At 37.5% G+C, this 17,706-nt stretch overlaps 1 protein-coding gene across 2 annotated transcripts in view; it reads right to left on the bottom strand.

Annotated features, from left to right (window-relative positions):
* jmjd1cb (jumonji domain containing 1Cb) overlaps positions 1-17,706 on the bottom strand; it is a 238,873-nt gene that overhangs the window by 64,142 nt on the left and 157,025 nt on the right. For both annotated transcript variants that reach the window (XM_057825761.1, XM_057825762.1), the window contains 4 exons: positions 3,538-3,643; positions 3,303-3,427; positions 3,009-3,152; positions 2,855-2,896 (listed from right to left, as the gene is read on the bottom strand). In XM_057825761.1, coding sequence (XP_057681744.1) covers positions 2,855-2,896; positions 3,009-3,152; positions 3,303-3,427; positions 3,538-3,643 — 417 coding nt within the window. The remainder of the gene's footprint in view (positions 1-2,854; positions 2,897-3,008; positions 3,153-3,302; positions 3,428-3,537; positions 3,644-17,706) is intronic.

The raw sequence follows: 17,706 nt of genomic DNA, 5'->3' as shown, positions 1-17,706 counted from the left end.
CTCATTAATGTTCTTTAATTAAAACATCAAGAGGGGTTTTAATATCAAAGTATTTCAACTCATTCTAACATTTATCTTTTGATCTACAAGTCTTTATGTACGTGGATCCCTTTAAACTGGAAATATTTATGTTGAGCCTGATAAGCCTTCACATTGTGCTTCTAGTCTAAAACAGAAACCAGCAAATATCCTTATGACTAAATCTTACAAGTGACATACTGTATTAAAAAGCCTCTTCATGTTCTTATAATACTGAACTGTACTTTTTGCACTTTCATCAAACACCTTGACAAACCTGCACTGATCATTAGTCACTGTTCACGCAATATTGCCAATCATTTACGAGGAGCAAGTCATTTGTCACAATGTCACTCACTGTGTGTGCTTTACATGGCAATAATTACCCTGGCACGAAGTTAACCTCTTCCCGACTTCCCTGTGCAACTAAAAATCACGGGCAAGCAGAGGTGGGTAGCAACGTGTTACATTTACTCCGTTACGTTTACTTGAGTAACTTTTTGAGAAAGTCCTTGCCGATTACGTGGAAGCGGGATCTGCTGACAAAGAACATGTTGTGTGCAAAGCTGAGTTTATTGTTGTTGGTGTCATTTTGTCTCTTTGTTGCAGCACTTCATGAATCTATGAGCAAAACTTGCTGTGACTCGTCCTCTACTTGTTTGACCAGAGTAAAGGAAGCGCCACCTAGTGTGTCAGAATATGTTTACAGTCAGGCTGCAACAACTAATAAATTAAATCAATGACTAAATTAGTTGCCAATTAATTTGATAATCGATTTTGCCGGCAGCTATGTGCAGCCACGTTAGGGTCCTTGTTTGTGTGTAATGTGAGGCTGTGGGCACCAGTGATTAGAGCAAGAAAGAGAGAGTTGTATTGTATTGTATTTTGATTAGACGTTACTACTTAGCCCGGAGCACTAAGCTAGTCAGCGATGATGGTGCTGCAACGATTAGTCAATTAAGTTGTTTTTTGTTGTTATTGCTCAAAATAAAAATCAATCAATCAATCAAAAAAACTCGACTAATTCGATTAGAAAAAAAGATTTGAATTAAATTTTGGCGCTTCGAGTATTCGTTTAATTAAATTGGGGTTGTGATGGTTTGTTTTGAAAGTGTTTGCATTTACTTTTATTGATTTTGGTGGATAAACTGCCCTCTAGTGGAAACAGTGAATATGACATAACTCATTTCACATGGCTGAATCCAGCTGCTCCCTGTTAAGCTCCCTGTTAAGACCAACATGAGCTAAGTTTTTGTTTGAGCTAAATATTTTTTTAATGCATTCATTAGTTTATAGGTAAATTCAGCCGTTTTGTGGGAATATGTCTTTGAACCATTTGTTAGGAGCATTGTTAAAAAAAAAAAAAAAAAAGTTAGCATTTTGTAGCATTTAGGCTAGCGGACTTTTGCTATGTAAGTTAGCCAATTGTTCTTTTGTTGTACTTAGATTCTTATTTATTTATCTTTTAATATCATATTGAGGCTCAGCTCAGGTATTTCAATTTTTTTATGTTCCTTATCCGACTACTCGATCATTCGAACAAACTAGTTCATCAATTAATTGACTACTAAAATCGATAGCTGCAGCCCTAGTTTGTATTGTGTTTTGGAGAAGCATATTAGCACTTGAGTTACTGTTAGATAGTAAAGTTGTCTCATTTCTTTTTATAAAGAAAATTTTATAAAGAAACCACACACATAAACCCATTCATATAACAGCTTAAAGTCTCCTTTCAACACAAACTCCCACTCAAACTGCAAATTGTCAAACAAGAGAGTGTGCTTTGAAATTGGATTCGTATTGTATTGATGAACAACTGTTTGATAAAGAAAACTGATTGATTACAGTCTGCCCCTCCTTATTAGATTTTGTTGTTTAGTTTGTTTAAAGAAAATAAGTGAGTCATTGACTCAATATATATCAGCACTTTGACCACAAGGATAAAAAATGACAATCAGCAGCACTTGTTTTTTACGTGAAGGAATAGGACTTGTGTGGTCTGAATTATGTACTAAGAAATTATTTTTATGTTTTATACTCAGTACCTTTATTAAAAACAAGTTTTTAATGTACTTAAAACAGTACAGTAGTATACTACAGTTAAATCAGGAAGCTGTAATAAAAGATTATTTTTGTAGGAAATAGTCATACATTTTGTCTTCATTGTTACTTGCCGAAAAAAAAACTTCAAGTTAGATTGAGAAGGTAATTGAAAAGTGACATTTATCCGATTAATCGATGATAAATAAATAAATAAAACATCTAGGTTGCACTCCTAGTTTACTGGCTCTGCACCGATTGTTTTTCTAAAGTCGACCCGTCTTGGCTTGATATGCTGGGGAACCAATCAGGTGTTAGTCCCATCCACTGATTTTGATGGTTGAGTTTGACAGATAAAATACATTCATGAAGTGCTGCAACACATGTCCATGAAATAATTAATTAAATAGTGAAATTAAGTTTTTTTTTTTTAAACATTAAATTTTTATGAATTAATTACACATTTAATGACACTTTTATTTATTTAATTCCTATTCTAATAAATTAATGACACATTTAAATACTCATTTAAAGATGCATTTACACAGTATATTTCATTCTATTCCATTCGGTCCTCCATACCAAAGTAACACATAATCTCTATTGCTCAAATCAGACTAAAGGACCATTAAATAAATTGGCAACAGAATCATGTTGAAGACCAAACCTTATCGTAAAGTGGAACGACAGGAGAAAAATAAAATCATCAGTAAAAATGGTGTAACTCCCAAAGGAAGTCAAAATTTGTTCAAAAGTTTGTTCATGAAGTTATTTGGGATGGTTGTGGGTAAGATACCTGAGAGTTGCCAGTGGTCCCGCCGGGTCTTCCCCCTACCATCTTTAGCATGTAAACAAAGTAGGAATACAGGAACAAAAAGTTAAGTAAGCTTTTGCATTACGTGCAAAGCTACTATCAATAAACAACTGTGAATTTGGGTGGGTATACTCACATGGGCAGAATTGTTGTTCTGACTGGATCGCGACCTTCGTCTCGAGGTAATGCCTATATTTTCTCCTTTCAGTAGAGAGTGAACCACGTCATCAAGAAAGGTCATCTGGATCATGGAAGGATCCACATTCTGAGGCTCGAGCACCTGAAAAGAAAATGAGAAATGTGAAATACCGGCTCAAATGTTTTGTGTTTTTGATAAATTGTTCATCTCTAAGACTGTAACACCCAATGCAATTCATTGAATCGTAGAAATGCTATGCGGTATAGAAAAAAAACAGATATGTGTACGTACCTGGTCATTCATAACGACCATGTTTCGGCTAAAGAGGTCGTGATGTGTAATGATGCCTGTGAACCACTGGGTGGCCGAGTCTTGTCTATACACACGTACACGGTAGCCATTCAATGAATAGGGACCTGAAGGAAACGAGGTGTGAACAATAGTTTTAAACAAACGTTAAAAAAAAAAAAAAAAACATATTGTGAGGCACAAATGTTTTATGAATACACAGAGTTCACATACTTACCTTGCATAAAAATTTCCTGAACTTTCTGGTCTTTAAGCCAGCCCTTCAATTCCTCGTGGAGCTGAGGATTATCTCTTAATATTGGACTCTGACTGTCTACCTCGTCCTGAAAATGAACAAAACATGAGCATGTTAAAGCACACATATGGAACAGAGTTCATATCTAAATGACAATATAATTGCTTTCACTGCTTCATTTTATGCAAAGCAAGGGCGTAGGTTTGGTCTCAATATTGGTAGGGTCAATATGGCATAACCCGCATGCACACTTTTTGCTGGGGACGGGACATTCATAATGATGAATTCAAAATAAATCTATATTGACTTATACTAACTTTTATGTGTATAGGTTCAACCTACACCGTTCAATTCAAACCTTTGTTTTCAAAAACTACTAAAGAAATATTATGAAAATTTCCAGCAAAAAATGTACAGATTTTATGAGCAAAGTTAAATTGAATTATTTGAACATCACTTAAATTATATTAACATACACAATAAATATAAGCTTGTTAATCATCTAAAAATAAACATTTGTTTTAAGACTGCTCAACATTGTCTAAATAAGGAAATTAAATACAGCTGAAAAAACTTCTTTGAGAAGGAATAACAAAAATAAAAATGGAGCCGACCTTCAGGTAAAACACTACAGCTTTTGTCAACAAGCACAGCCAAACTCAACAAAAAATATGAAAGTTCCTGTGGGCTGCATTTAGACCACAAATAAAATAAAAAGTAAAATTGAGGAGGAGGGGGTAAACCTCGGTTCACTACATTTCTCACAGTTAATTTAATGTTAAGAGTAGGAAACACATAGAGGAGGACATTTCTCTCTTAGCCGCTTCCTATTCAAGTTTTGCAGGTTAGCAAGTTCACAAAGTTTGTTATACTAACTCTGATGCAGGTCAGGCTTTCAGTAGCAAAATTAGTGGTGTGTTCTCCACTTCCACAACACTGAAGTATTTTTACATTTCTTACAGTGGCTGCTGCTGGATGAAAAAAAAAATATATATATCTAATGTGTGTGTTGGGGGTCCTCAGCCAATCAAATATGTGTTTAGCAAAAAAAAAAAAACTTCTAAATGGACCGGCACATTCAGCAAGTGAAAAGTAGAAAAGCGTTACTTGTAAGTCTGAACATAATGAAAATAATTCACTTAATAATGGTGGTGTCAATTACAACAAATAAAACATATGGGAAGACAATCTAAATGACCTATATAACTGAAGTCATTATATAACGCAAATAAGGTTGCTTAAAAGTTGGTGGGGACAATTTGAGATTCCTGAAAAGTTGCTAGTGTTTTGTCCCTACCGTCCCTTGGCAAACCTACACCCTTGATGCAAAACACCATAGTCACAACCAGTGGAGGGTAGTAATGTTACAGTTACATTCACTCAAGTAACTTTTGATGAAATTTTACTTCTAAACTAGTTCTACTCTACTTTACTTTGCTCCCAGAGAAACAAAAGCCATACTTTTTACTTTTACTTGAATAGATTTGTGAAGAGGAAACGCTACTCTTACTCCACTTCTTTGGGCGACACCAGTCGTTACGTTTTTCCTCATTATTCTACATAATAGTCATGTGTCGGTATGATATTCGGACGGTATGATAACCTTTAGTCAAAATATCACGGTATCACAGGATTGCAATTACAGCTCTAAAATGTGCTACCGGTACTTTGAGATATCTGGGTTTAAAAAAAGAAAAACTTTTCTCCATTGAACAGGAGTTCTAATTTTCAAAACATATTCGCAAATTGGAACATAAGTATAATGTTAAATTAAAATAAATTTAAAAATAACAAAATATTCTCAATAAGATGAAATTAAATGCAGTCCTTTAGGAAAGCGTAAACCCACAGCCACAGCCAAACAATATTACCATCTGAACAAAAATTATCAAACTTCTGAAATAGTCTGCCAACGTGCAAATCATTGTTTGCATTGTCAAGGTATATCGTGGTATGAAAACGTCATGGTTTCAAACACGCCAAAATTTTCCGTCATATCATCCCTAAGGTATTGACTATTTTTTCATGTCCCAAAAATGCAGGGAGAAATTCCCTTGCTTGCAGCTGCAAGGCTCAACCCTCCCCACCGAGTTGTTGCTCAGTGTCAATGAGTCAGCTGTGCTACATAATGGCTGGAGGAGGTGAAACTCCCGAACTTTTCCCCCATGAAAGAAAACGATATTGCTGGTATTGGAATACTTCGGCTACAGAAAAGTTACAGATGGCCGCGGCTTAGAGGACGGGGGCCAACCAACATGTAAAACATGTTTGTGGAGGGTGGCTGCTGAGGAGGCAATACCTCCAATGTGATTTTGCATATATACAAACTTAAACGTTAGTGAACACTTTCATGAACTTTTCCCACCAGCTATGAGAGTTAACTTCAGCGTGTTTAGTGTGTCTAGTGGTGGTAAAACGTGGTGTTTTTTCCTTTCTGGCAACTGTGTTGAGAAAGTGTGTGAGTACAGGGCTGTCAACAGACTTGCCGAGGCCCGGGGACAAGAGACCATTATAGGATGACAACATACGCAGTACTTTTCACTAGTGCTGTCAAATTTATCGCGTTAACGGGCGGTAATTAATTTTTTAAAATTATTTACGTCAAAATATTTAACGCATTTAACAAATGCGTGGAATGACCCACTCATGCATTGCCGCAAACAGAGTACAATGGCACCGTTTTTTTGTACATTGAGCGCTAAGAGGCAGAGAAAAGTGAGTGAACGATGACATTCATTGGGACCGCGCCATGTATTAGCATAAGCTTTGGCAACTGTTTCACAACAATCATAATTATTGTGGCGAGCAACGTGGTGAAAAGAGACGGGCGATGATCTTTTTCTTAACACGCTCAAATGATCACAACACAGAACATATACCATTTGCAGCCACCACTGACAGTCATGGTTGCCCAACTTCCCATCATGCATTTGGGGGGAACAGTTAAGTTGCTACAGTATATTTACTGAAAGCACCACAAAAATAATAGTCCTATCTCTCAAAAAAAATAATTTTCACAAAAAGAAAAGCGCTCAATGCAAAGAGAACTGGCATTCCCAATCAAAATAGCTATACAAAATACACATAAAACTTAGACTTTGGTCAAACTCTATTCAAACATTTCATTTAGCACAACAGATACGCTAGATGGCAACATTTAGTCACAATATGCAAACTATCAAGAAGTCTCGTACATTGTGAAGTCAACACTCAAATGAACGTAAGGTACAATGAACCTGGAAACTACGGTGTCAGTCAAGGGGCAAAACGCACTAGAAAAACTTGGCCTGATCTCGAAACTAATTTAAAACTCGCCCTTGACACCTTGTGGTGTTGGTGTTGGTTGGTTGGTGTTGGTGTTATATTTCAATCACTACCTTACGTAGTTAAAGACACAGTGGAAGGACGGCTGTGACGTCACCGCTCGGCGATGTCAACAATGGGGAGTTATTAGTTTATTTTTTGATTGAAAATTTTACAAATTTTATTCAAACGAAAACATTCAGAGGGGTTTTAATATAAAATTACTATAATTTGTACTCACAAAAAACATACAGAGGGGTTTTAATATAAAATTACTATAATTTGTACTCACATTTATCTTTTAAGGACTACAAGTCTTTCTTTCCGTGGATCCCTTTAACAGAAAGAATGTTAATAATCTTAATGCCATCTTGTGGATTTATTGTTATAATAAACAAATACAGTACTTACAGTGGGGAGAACAAGTATTTGATACACTGCCAAACCCATTGGCAGTGTATCAAATACTTGTTCTCCCCACTGTATGTATAGTATGTTGAATGTTTATGTCCGTCTTGTGTCTTATCTTTCCACCCCAACAATAATTTACAGAAAAATAGGGCATATTTTAGAGCTGGTTTGAATTGCGATTAATTACGATTAATTAATTTTTAAGCTGTGATTAACTTGATTAAAAATGTTAATCGTTTGATAGCCCTAATTTAAATAAAAGAAATATGTGAATGTAAGGTAAAATAAATTAAAGGTGATTCAGGGGCCTCTATGTTCCTGAGGCCCGGGACAACATACCCGGTAGCCCCTCCCGGTCGACGGGATTGTGTGGGTATAATATAAACGTGATACACATCCAGACACGTTGCTTTGATGGAAAATAATTCAGGTTTTTTCTGACGGTAATAACGTTGAGCTGTGGCTGTGGGTTTAGGCTCACCTAAAGGACTGCATTTAATTTAATTTTATTTAGAATATTTCGGTTATTTTTTGTTACTTTTTAATGTATTTTGATACTTATGTTCCAATTGTTATGTTCCTTTAAAAAAAAAAAAAAAAAAAAAAAAAAAGATATCTCATTTTAGAGCTGTAATTGCAATACAGTGATACATTTTCACTTAAGGTTTTCATACTGTCAGAATCTCATACCGGCACACGCCTAGTACTACCTGCACTTGACTTTCTAGGTCATTCCCCAACCAAGAAATACTATAAAGGACAACTTGTATAATACTTCCTCGTCTACAAGTACTGCGAAAGAGTGGTCTTTTCTTGGCTTTAATCAGTACTCATCGACATTTAGCATTGCTTGTTTGAGTTGTCAATTTAAAAGGACACATCATGCTATCAAAACACACTTTTCCTTCAGACATTCAAAGATGTTTCGCGCATGTAAAAAATGGATGGATACAAATAAAAGCGGTCCTGTGTAAATCGCCATAAGAGCCAAGTCATATTTGTAAAACAATATTTCAATTTTATGGCAATTCTTATGATAACGCAAAGCTGTAGGACTCAAGAAAGGGCCAGCAGAATGCAACTGGCAGGAAGAACAGATTAAGCGACGTCTGGCTTTCATTTCAGCCTCAAGTGTCTTTCCCTCTGCAGTGTTCTACTTTCTCAGCTTTGTTCAACTCTAAATTAAAACCAGCATACACACTTAAAATAGCACACTGGAATGTAGCCTCATGGAGTTCAGTATCGTATGCGTATATCGTGTGCACTTGTACATTGTGTTGTTGTGAAATGAACCCAGTCTGATCCAGTTATAATTCCGAGCCATGACAGATTGTGTGCCTCAATTTATTTTAGAAGATGAATATTTTACTGGTCAGAATATGATTGGGGGAAAAAAAAGTCAGTTATATATATTTTGCAGAAAGTTGCTTTTCTTCAAGTCTGTTTTGTATGTGTTTCTAAAATCAGGGTTTTTCTACAAGTATCAGCAATCATCATTTACAGTGCTGGCCAAAAGTATTAGCACCCCTGCAATTCTGTCAGATAATGCTCAATTTCTCCCAGAAAATGATTGTAATTACAAACGCTTTAGTAGTACCGGTAATCTATTTTGCTTGCAATGAAAAAACACAAAAGAGAATGGGAAAAAAATTAATAAATCTTTATCATTTTTACACAAAACTCCAAAAATGGGCCGGAAAAAAGTATTGGCACCCATTGAAAAATCATGTGATGCTTCTCTAATTTGTGTAATTAACAGCACCTGGTACTTACCTATGGCACATAACAGGTGGTGGCAATAACTAAATCACACTTGCAGCCAGTTAAAATGGATTAAAGTCGACTCAACCTCTGTCCAGTGCCCTTGTGTATACCACATTGAACATGGAGAAAAGAAAGAAGACCAAAGAACTGTCTGAGAACTTGAGAAGCAAAATTGTGAGGAAGCATGGGCAAATTTCAAGGCTACAAGTCGATCTCCAAAGACCTGATGTTTCTGTGTCTACCGTGTGCAGCGTCATCAATAAGTGTAAAGCCCACGGCACTGTGGCTAACCTCCCTAAATGTGGACGTAAAAGAAAAATTGACTAGAGATTTCAACGAAAGATTATGCGGACGGTGGATAAAGAACCTCGACTAACATCCAAACAAGTTCAAGCTGTCTTGCAGTCCGAGGGTACAACAGTGTAAACCCTTACTATCCGTCGCCATCTGAATGAAAAGGGACTCAATGGTAGGATACCCAGGAAGACCCCACTTCTGACCCAGAGACATAGAAAAGCCAAGCTGGAGTTTGCCAAAACATACCTGAGAAAGCAAAAAACGTTTTGGAATAATGTTCTCTGGTCAGATGAGACAGAAGTAGAGCTTTTTGGTAAAAGGCATCAGATTCTGATATTCAGATTCAGAGATTCAGCATATCAATTGTCATTATTACAAAAGGACAACGAAACTTAGTTTGAAGTATCCATACAGATAAGTTGATAAAGTGCAAAACCCAAGTACCAAGTGTAAACATTGACACGGTATTGGACATAAGTAAAACAAAGATTCAACACCAGCATAAAGTCATGTCAGTGTTAAAGTTGAGAGCAACATATACCTGATAAAAACAGTTATAAATCAGTGCAAAAACCAGATCAGTTAATCAAGTATACTGGTTGTCAACCAATGGGTAAGGGTCAGGGAGGACGTAGTAGAGAGTAGTGACATACTGCAAGAATGCAAACCAGCTCAGAGTTATTGTTGTTGGTGGATGTGGATTATTGTCGGTAAGAGGGGGGGCAGAGTGGGGAGAGGGGCAGAGTTCACTAGCCTCACAGCCTGTTGATACAGACTGTTGGCCAGTCTTGATGTTCTGGCCTGTATGGACATGTACCTTCTCCCTAAGGGCAGCAGGTGGAAAAGGTGGAGAGCAAGATGGTGCTGGTCCCGCAGGATGTTGTGCACTCTTCTTAAACAGCGAGTGGACATAGAGTTTACAGGAAAAAAACAAGGCCTTCAAAGACAAGAACACGTTCCCCACAGTCAAACATGCCGGAGGTTCCCTGATGTTGTGGGGTTGCTTTCCTGCCTCTGGCACTGGATTGCTTGACCATGTGCATGGCATTATGAAGTCTGAAGACTACTCACAAATTTTGCAGCATAATGTAGGGCCCAGTGTGAGAAAGCTGGCTCTCCTTCAGAGGTCATGGGTCTTCCAGCAGGACAATGACCCAAAACACACTTCAAAAAGCACTAGAAAATGATTTGAAAGAAAGTATCCTACTGGAGACTTCTAAAGTGGCTAGCAATGAGTCCAGACCTGAATACTATAGAACACCTGTGTAGACATCTGAAAATGGCAGTTTGGAGAAGGCACCCTTCAAATCTCAGAGACCTGGAGCAGTTGGCCAAAGAATGGTCTAAAATTCCAGCAGAGCATTGTAAGAAACTCATTAACTCATTTGCTCCCAAAAACGCATAAATATGTTCTATTTTTAATTGTTTCAGTGTCCCAAAGCCGTATTTTACGGGGGGGGGGCTGTTCCACAAAAGACATGTCTGGGTTCTGATTCAACTTAGCTCCAAAGCACAAAGCTGAAAATCAATTTAAAGCAATAAAACTGGCCACTGGAGGGCAGTAGCGCATTTGGTAAGAACCACAACCCGATTTGATGGAACGAACGGCGGAAATCGACGGAATGGACGTCCGGGATGCCAGGCAAAGGACGACCGAGCAGAACAACCGGGAGGACGCCCAGGATGCCAGGCGCTGGATGACCGAGCAGAAGGACCGGGACCACCAGTGCAGCGGACGATGCCATTGAGTCCGTGCTGCTCGCTGAGCAGAGCCCGCGCCGCCGTGCTCGGCCGCTCGCGTCCCCCGCACCCTTCAGTGTCTCGTACGGAAACGCGCACGGCCAAACCAGCCCTCCCCCAAGAACACAAGTTCCCCAGGCGAACTCTGCCACGAGGCAGTGGTCACCACAAAAGAAAGACTAAAAAAAAATCTTTATGAGACAGGCGGCAATGAGGGAAAAGTTTACCCCGGCTGTAGGGGCCACAACAGCGTCACCTCTCAGTTAGTTATGTGTAAATAAATTGTTACTTTGCTATCAAAAGCTCTATTTGTCTTGTTTTTTATCTTGTTTTGTAAAAGGAAAACATTATTCAGATGTTTGGGATGTAACTTAAGAAAAAAATAGCTGTGTTAAAGTCAGTTATGTTTGAAATGTATGCTTTCACTAAAAGCTCCATTTCTCTGTTTTTTCATCAGAAATTGGAAAATTGCTCAAACTATGCTATTTTCTAATGCTGATTTCTAAATAATTGAAAAGATATGAAGTAACTTTTCCTGCTGAAAGAAAAGAGTCTAATCTTTTTTTTGGTGGGTCCATGTTTATATAGCAAGAGAACAGAATTTTCTGTGGGCCTTGCAAAATCAGTCAAAATCCAGTAAAACGGCCGGGAGTGAAGGGGGTTGCACCGGTGAAAATGGCTGGGAGTGATACCGGAAGCGGTTGTTCGCAGTTATTTTGTCTAAAGGTTGTGCTACCAAGTATTAGGCTGAGGGTGCCAATACTTTTGTCCAGCCCATTTTTGGAGTTTTGTGTAAAATGTAGGGCTGTCAAAATTATCGCGGTAACGGGCGGTAATTAATTTTTTAAATTAATCACGTTAAAATATTTGACGCAATTAACGCACATGCCCCGCTCAGATTTAAATGACAGTACAGTGAAATGCCCACATGTTAATTGTGTTTTATGGAGTTTTGCCGCCCTCTGCTGGCGCTTGGGTGCGACTGATTTTATAGGCTTCAGCACCCATGAGCACTGTGTAAGTAATTATTGACATCAACAACGGCAGGCTACTAGTTTATTTTTTGATCAAAATTTTTACAAATTTTATTAAAACGAAAACATTGAGAGGGGTTTTAATATAAAATTTCTATAACTTGTACTAACATTTATCTTTTAAGACTACAAGTCTTTCTATCCATGGATCGCTTTAACAGAATGTTAATAATGTTAATGCCATCTTGTTGATTTATTGTTATAATAAACAAATACAGTCCCTATGTACCCTATGTTGAATGTATATATCCATCTTGTGTCTTATCTTTCCATTCCAACAATAATGGCATATTTTATAGATGGTTTGAATTGCGATTAATTGCGATTAATTACTATTAATTTTTAAGCTGTAATTAACTCGATTAAAAATTTTAATCATATGACAGCCCTAGTAAAATGATAATTTTTTTCCCCATTCTCTTTTGTATTTTTTTTTCATTGCTAGCAAAACAAATAAAGATATTACTACTCAAGCATTTGTAATTGCAATCATTTTCAGGGAGAAATTGAGCATTATCTGACAGAAAACAATTAAGAAGCACTGCACTAGGTGTACATGCTTACTCAATACATTAAAGCCATGGTCCAGGAAGGAACTCTTCATCTCAGTATTGCGAGGCGCCATGCTAACAAGTCAACTGCCTTGAAAAGTATTAGTCCATGAAATTAACACGGCTTGCTTTCCAAGGTTTAATTATCCTCTGGACTCTCAAGGTTTACTGATGAGGAGAAGTGATGCGGTATCATATTGAAATGTGTTCAGATGTTAGACACCGACTTTTATTGCTAACATTGTTGCTCTCAGTGTACAGACAAATTGAAAACAGCTGCTAGAAACAGTGAAAAAAATATACTATGGGGCCTGTTTCTCAACTGTTTCTGTCGGGGGCTATGTCTGTGTGCGTGTGTGTAGTTGATAAAATATCGAGTCAGCAGTAAGAGTTTGTATTTTCTCCCCCCTGCCCATTTGTTCGCTCTCACACCACATGCACGGACACACGCACACACGCAGACAACTCTCTATTGCTAAATCAGCCATGCCTACTACAGAGAGCTGTCTATTCTGGAGACCTTTGAACCCGTCAGAGCTGTAAAAACAGAGCTTCTCTCACTCTCTTTCACATACACACAGCAACGAAAATGGCCACTCCCCTCTCTGTTTTTCCAGTTGGTCAGAAAGACTAAAGTAAAGAATTACGAGGGAGGGGCCTACAGTCTGTTTGGCATAAACTGTACAATGAAGTCACTGTTGAAGGGGTCAACCCATTCAGCTGCTTAAGTGAGTGTCTGTAAATATGAGCTTGTAAGTGTTAGGAAGAATGTGAGGTTGCCACTTTTCTTTATTTCAGATTGGTAGAGTTATTGCTGATAAGAATGACTGGAAGTGTTGGATTTTATATTATGGTGGCTATAAATACCGTATTGGCCTGGATATAAGACTGTGTTTTTTGCATTGAAATAAGCCTGAAAAAGAGGGGGTCGTCTTATATTCGCGGTCTAGACAGTACACCCATTCACGACGCTAGATGGCGCCAGATATCATTGAAGCACAGCGCTAGATGGCGCCAGATATCATTGAAGCGATGTTCTGTCATGATAGATCTCAGCTACTTTCATTATTTTATTGCAATGTTTTTTCTTATTCAGATTTGTTTCAAGACTACAGTTACAGTTAGACTTCACTTTGATGGTTAATGCAGTTATTGCAATTTTGTTGTTTTATCACAATAGATTGGTTTATTTACAATTCAAAAACCAGAAGCCATTCATTTACGAATGTGATTGCACTTTAGTTTACATATTCAAATGTTCAGATATTAAGATTTGAATGAGTCAAAATAACATGCTTTTTCTCTCAAATATATTGTTATAATCATTTGTTTTGGATGTACTGTAATTACTTTCTGTATAAAAAATAATTTGGTGTTCAAAAAGTCTTTTTTCGAACTTGAGTCTTGAAAAAGAGGGGGTCGTCTTATGTTTGGGCCAATACGGTGTTAGCAATGGCTGGACAGTGGTGCCACTTACTACAAGTGTTAATTTCATCAATAATGACAATTAACGAAAATATTTCGTCAAGAAACAATTCTTTCGTGACGACGATGAGACGATGACGCGCTAAAAATGTGGCTTGGAACACTAGAACATAACGAGACAAATGCCAGTTTTCATCTGACGAAATGAAAATGCGACATCGTTTCTGTCATATGTTCACAAGGGCACAGGTTTGGTCACAACATTGGTAGGGACGATATGGCATAATCTGCATGCACACTTTTTGCTGGGGACGGGAAATTCATAATGATCAATGCAAAATCTGTATTGACTTACACTAATTTTGATGTGTATTGGTTCAGCCTACACTAGGGCTGGGCAATATGGCCTTAAGTACGTATCACGGTAAATTGAGCAGATTTAACTCGGTGATGATAAATTTGCCCCAGCGGACTTTTAAATAATTTGAAAATCTGAATCAATGCATGAAATACAAATTAACCGTTTCTCATAAATTTATTTACCAGCTTTCAATTTAACAATTGTACATGCAGTCTAAACATTGAGTATATAAAAATTTCTTGTAAACACTAAGAATTCATGTGTGAACATTTATAACAGCTTGTTTGACTTGAAAAATGTACAACAATAAAATCAATACGACGACTGTGCAAACATGTCGTTGTAACACAAATGACTTACAGCTTGAACAGTACACTTCAAACAGACAACTTATTGGTAATGGCTGCTGTGACATAATTACTCAACACAAGTGTTTACTTCAAGGTTTCAGTTTTTTTTTTTTTTTTTTTTTTTTAAAGAACATTTTTTAATACATGCTCGTACACATGCACACCCCACACAGACACAACCACATTAAAGTTATATTGCTCTTAAGCCAATGAAACATTTAAGATTTTATGATGGCAGTAATGACACAGAATTAGGCACATACAGAAAAATTGCTGGTGCCATTAAACGGTCATATTATAAATTTAACTGTTGGATTGTACTTTATGCTGAAAGCTTTACCATCGTAAAAGCCATCAGAGAAATCACATACACATAGAGATACAAAATACCGTGATTCGTGACATAATCATTGCTAGATGCAGTCCATGCCTGGTACACCAGACTCACCGCTGTTCCAGCTATTGAGTCTGGCCACCATTCCGCGGATACAATTTCCAGGGCGGAGCAAGCCACAGCAAACAGACAGCGGAGTGGACCAATCAGCGACGGGCAGACGTGACGTTAGTAAAATGGCGAGGGCAGGACGAGGGACTTGCGCGCGGAAGTAAACATACGAAGAGAGCGGAGTTTATTTGACATGGCTAGCGCGAGACAGACTGTTGTCAATGACTCGTGTCGATGTGTTTTTGGTAATTTAAAACTGATTTTACCGTGGATTGGAACATATTCTCGGCTCTCCCGTTCACCATCTGTGTTGTTGAAGAGACGATTTTCGACGCGCAAGAGTGACGTTGCTCGTGAAGAACACGTCACGCAAATAAACGAATCTGATTTGTCGATTGATTTTGTACTTGCTCGAAAGGCCGTTGATGGGATGGTTCCCAGACTATTTCTCTCAGTGTTTGAAAAATACAGGGAGAATAGTCTGGCAGAGCCAGGCAACCCGGCTATAGCCTACACCATTCAATTCAAACCTTTGTTTTCAAAAACTACTAAAGAAACACTGAAAACTTTTATGAGCAAATATAAATTGCATTATTTGAACACAATTTAAATTTTATTAACATACACAAAAAATACTATCCAGGAATTTAAAAATAAATAAACATTTGTCTTAAGACCACTCAACAATGACTAAATAAAGACATTAAATATAACTGAAAAAAGTTCTTTCTCAGGGAGTAACAAAAATAAATAAAAATCGAGCTGTCCTTCAGATAAAACACTACTGCTTTTGCCAAACTCACCCAAAAAATGAAAGATCCTGTGGGCTGCTTTAAGACCACATAAATAAAACAAAACGTAAAATTGGAGAGAAGGTGTAAACCTCGGTTCACTACATTTCTCACAGTTAATTTAACGTTAACAGTAGAAAACATACAGGACACTTCTCTCTAAGCAACTTCCTACTCGAGTTTTGCAGGTTGGCAGGTTCACACAGTTTAATGTTATGCTAACTCTGATGCAAGTCAGACTTTCAGTAGGAACATTAGTGGTGTGTTCCCCACTTCCACAAGATTGGGGGGGAGGGGGGCATGTCACCTTGGGGAACATACTTTTTTGCGGCACTAGAAGAAAGTGAAATTGCACATCCACTCAATGGGTGGCAGTGGCGCTCTCATTTTCAGAGTACTATTTTTGAATCAAAGAAGCGCACACAGCAAAGAGCACTGGAGATATGAAGAGATAAGACAAAGGAATATGACAAAATGTATATAGCGTTTGACTTAGTTTTCAATACAGTGGGAGACGAGGAAAGACCAATATGTTTACTGTGTCTAAAAATGTTGGCAGTGGACCACATGAAGCCAAATCAATTAAGACCTCGCTTAAAGACATTACACCTCTATCACATTGATAAGACAATTGTTGTTTTTTTTTCAGCAAAAATGTGCCGAATATTGCTAACAATCGCCCCGCTTTGTGAGCGTTACATCAGTAAACCAGCGAGCACTGTTAGCATAATATAAGGTGGCATACCAAGCTGCTCAGTGCAAAAACGATTACACGTCATAGCAAGGCAGCTTATACCGCTGGCAGCCAAAATAAAAATTCCCTCTGTCCAATGACACTGTCATTTTCATTCTATTAAATTTTGTTTTTTCGGTCAAAATGTTTGGCATATTGTACTTTTGTTGTTGTTATATTTATATGTTGTTATATACTGTATATATATAGTTATTGTAGCTTATCAATGTGAATTTATTTGATTTTTCAGTGTTAAATGGTAATTTTTTGTTTTGAATTCAGGGAAAAATGCGCTTTAAGTCTTTTCCAATAAAGTATTACTTTATTGTAAGTTAATCTAGCTTATTTTTTTATGTGAACAAGGACAATGCTAGGCAAGTGCTACACAATGTATGTGTATGTGCTCGCGTTAGAGGTAAGATCTTAAGCCCGAAACTGACCCGACCCATATTTCAGGCAGGGTCGGGCCTAAAATGTCAATTATTACGTTCGGGTCGGGCTTCTCTCTCGCTAACTTTTTTGTAATGAATATATATTTATATATGTAAACTAAAACGATGTATGGATGTTAAACTAAGGAATACTTGTTAAAAAAATAAATAACTTGGATGAAACAGAGAAGGCGCTGGATGGGAATTGCGAACAGGAGCCGCGCAGAGCCTCTCCTTGTCAGAGAGGCACACCTATGCGCTATTAATTGCACACTCTTCTTCTCTACCGTGTTTTCGGATGGCAGGGATTTGCGTAGGCGTCAAGCTGTCGCCAGCTCCCGGTCAGTATGAGAACATATTCTTGCCGGTGAAAACCTCCGGTAATTAAAAACAAATATACTTTTTTCGATTTTTGTCTCGTACTAAATTCTATTTTGGTTAAACAATTTAAAATTTAAAAAATCAAACTGTTTTGGGACTTTTCCTTACTTGTTCCAGATAAGAAACAAGAAAAT

This window comes from Corythoichthys intestinalis, chromosome 21, assembly GCF_030265065.1.
Source record: "Corythoichthys intestinalis isolate RoL2023-P3 chromosome 21, ASM3026506v1, whole genome shotgun sequence".
NCBI lineage: Eukaryota > Metazoa > Chordata > Actinopteri > Syngnathiformes > Syngnathidae > Corythoichthys > Corythoichthys intestinalis.
The sequence above is the reverse complement of the archived record's forward strand: the minus strand, read 5'-3'. Positions and strand labels throughout refer to the sequence as shown.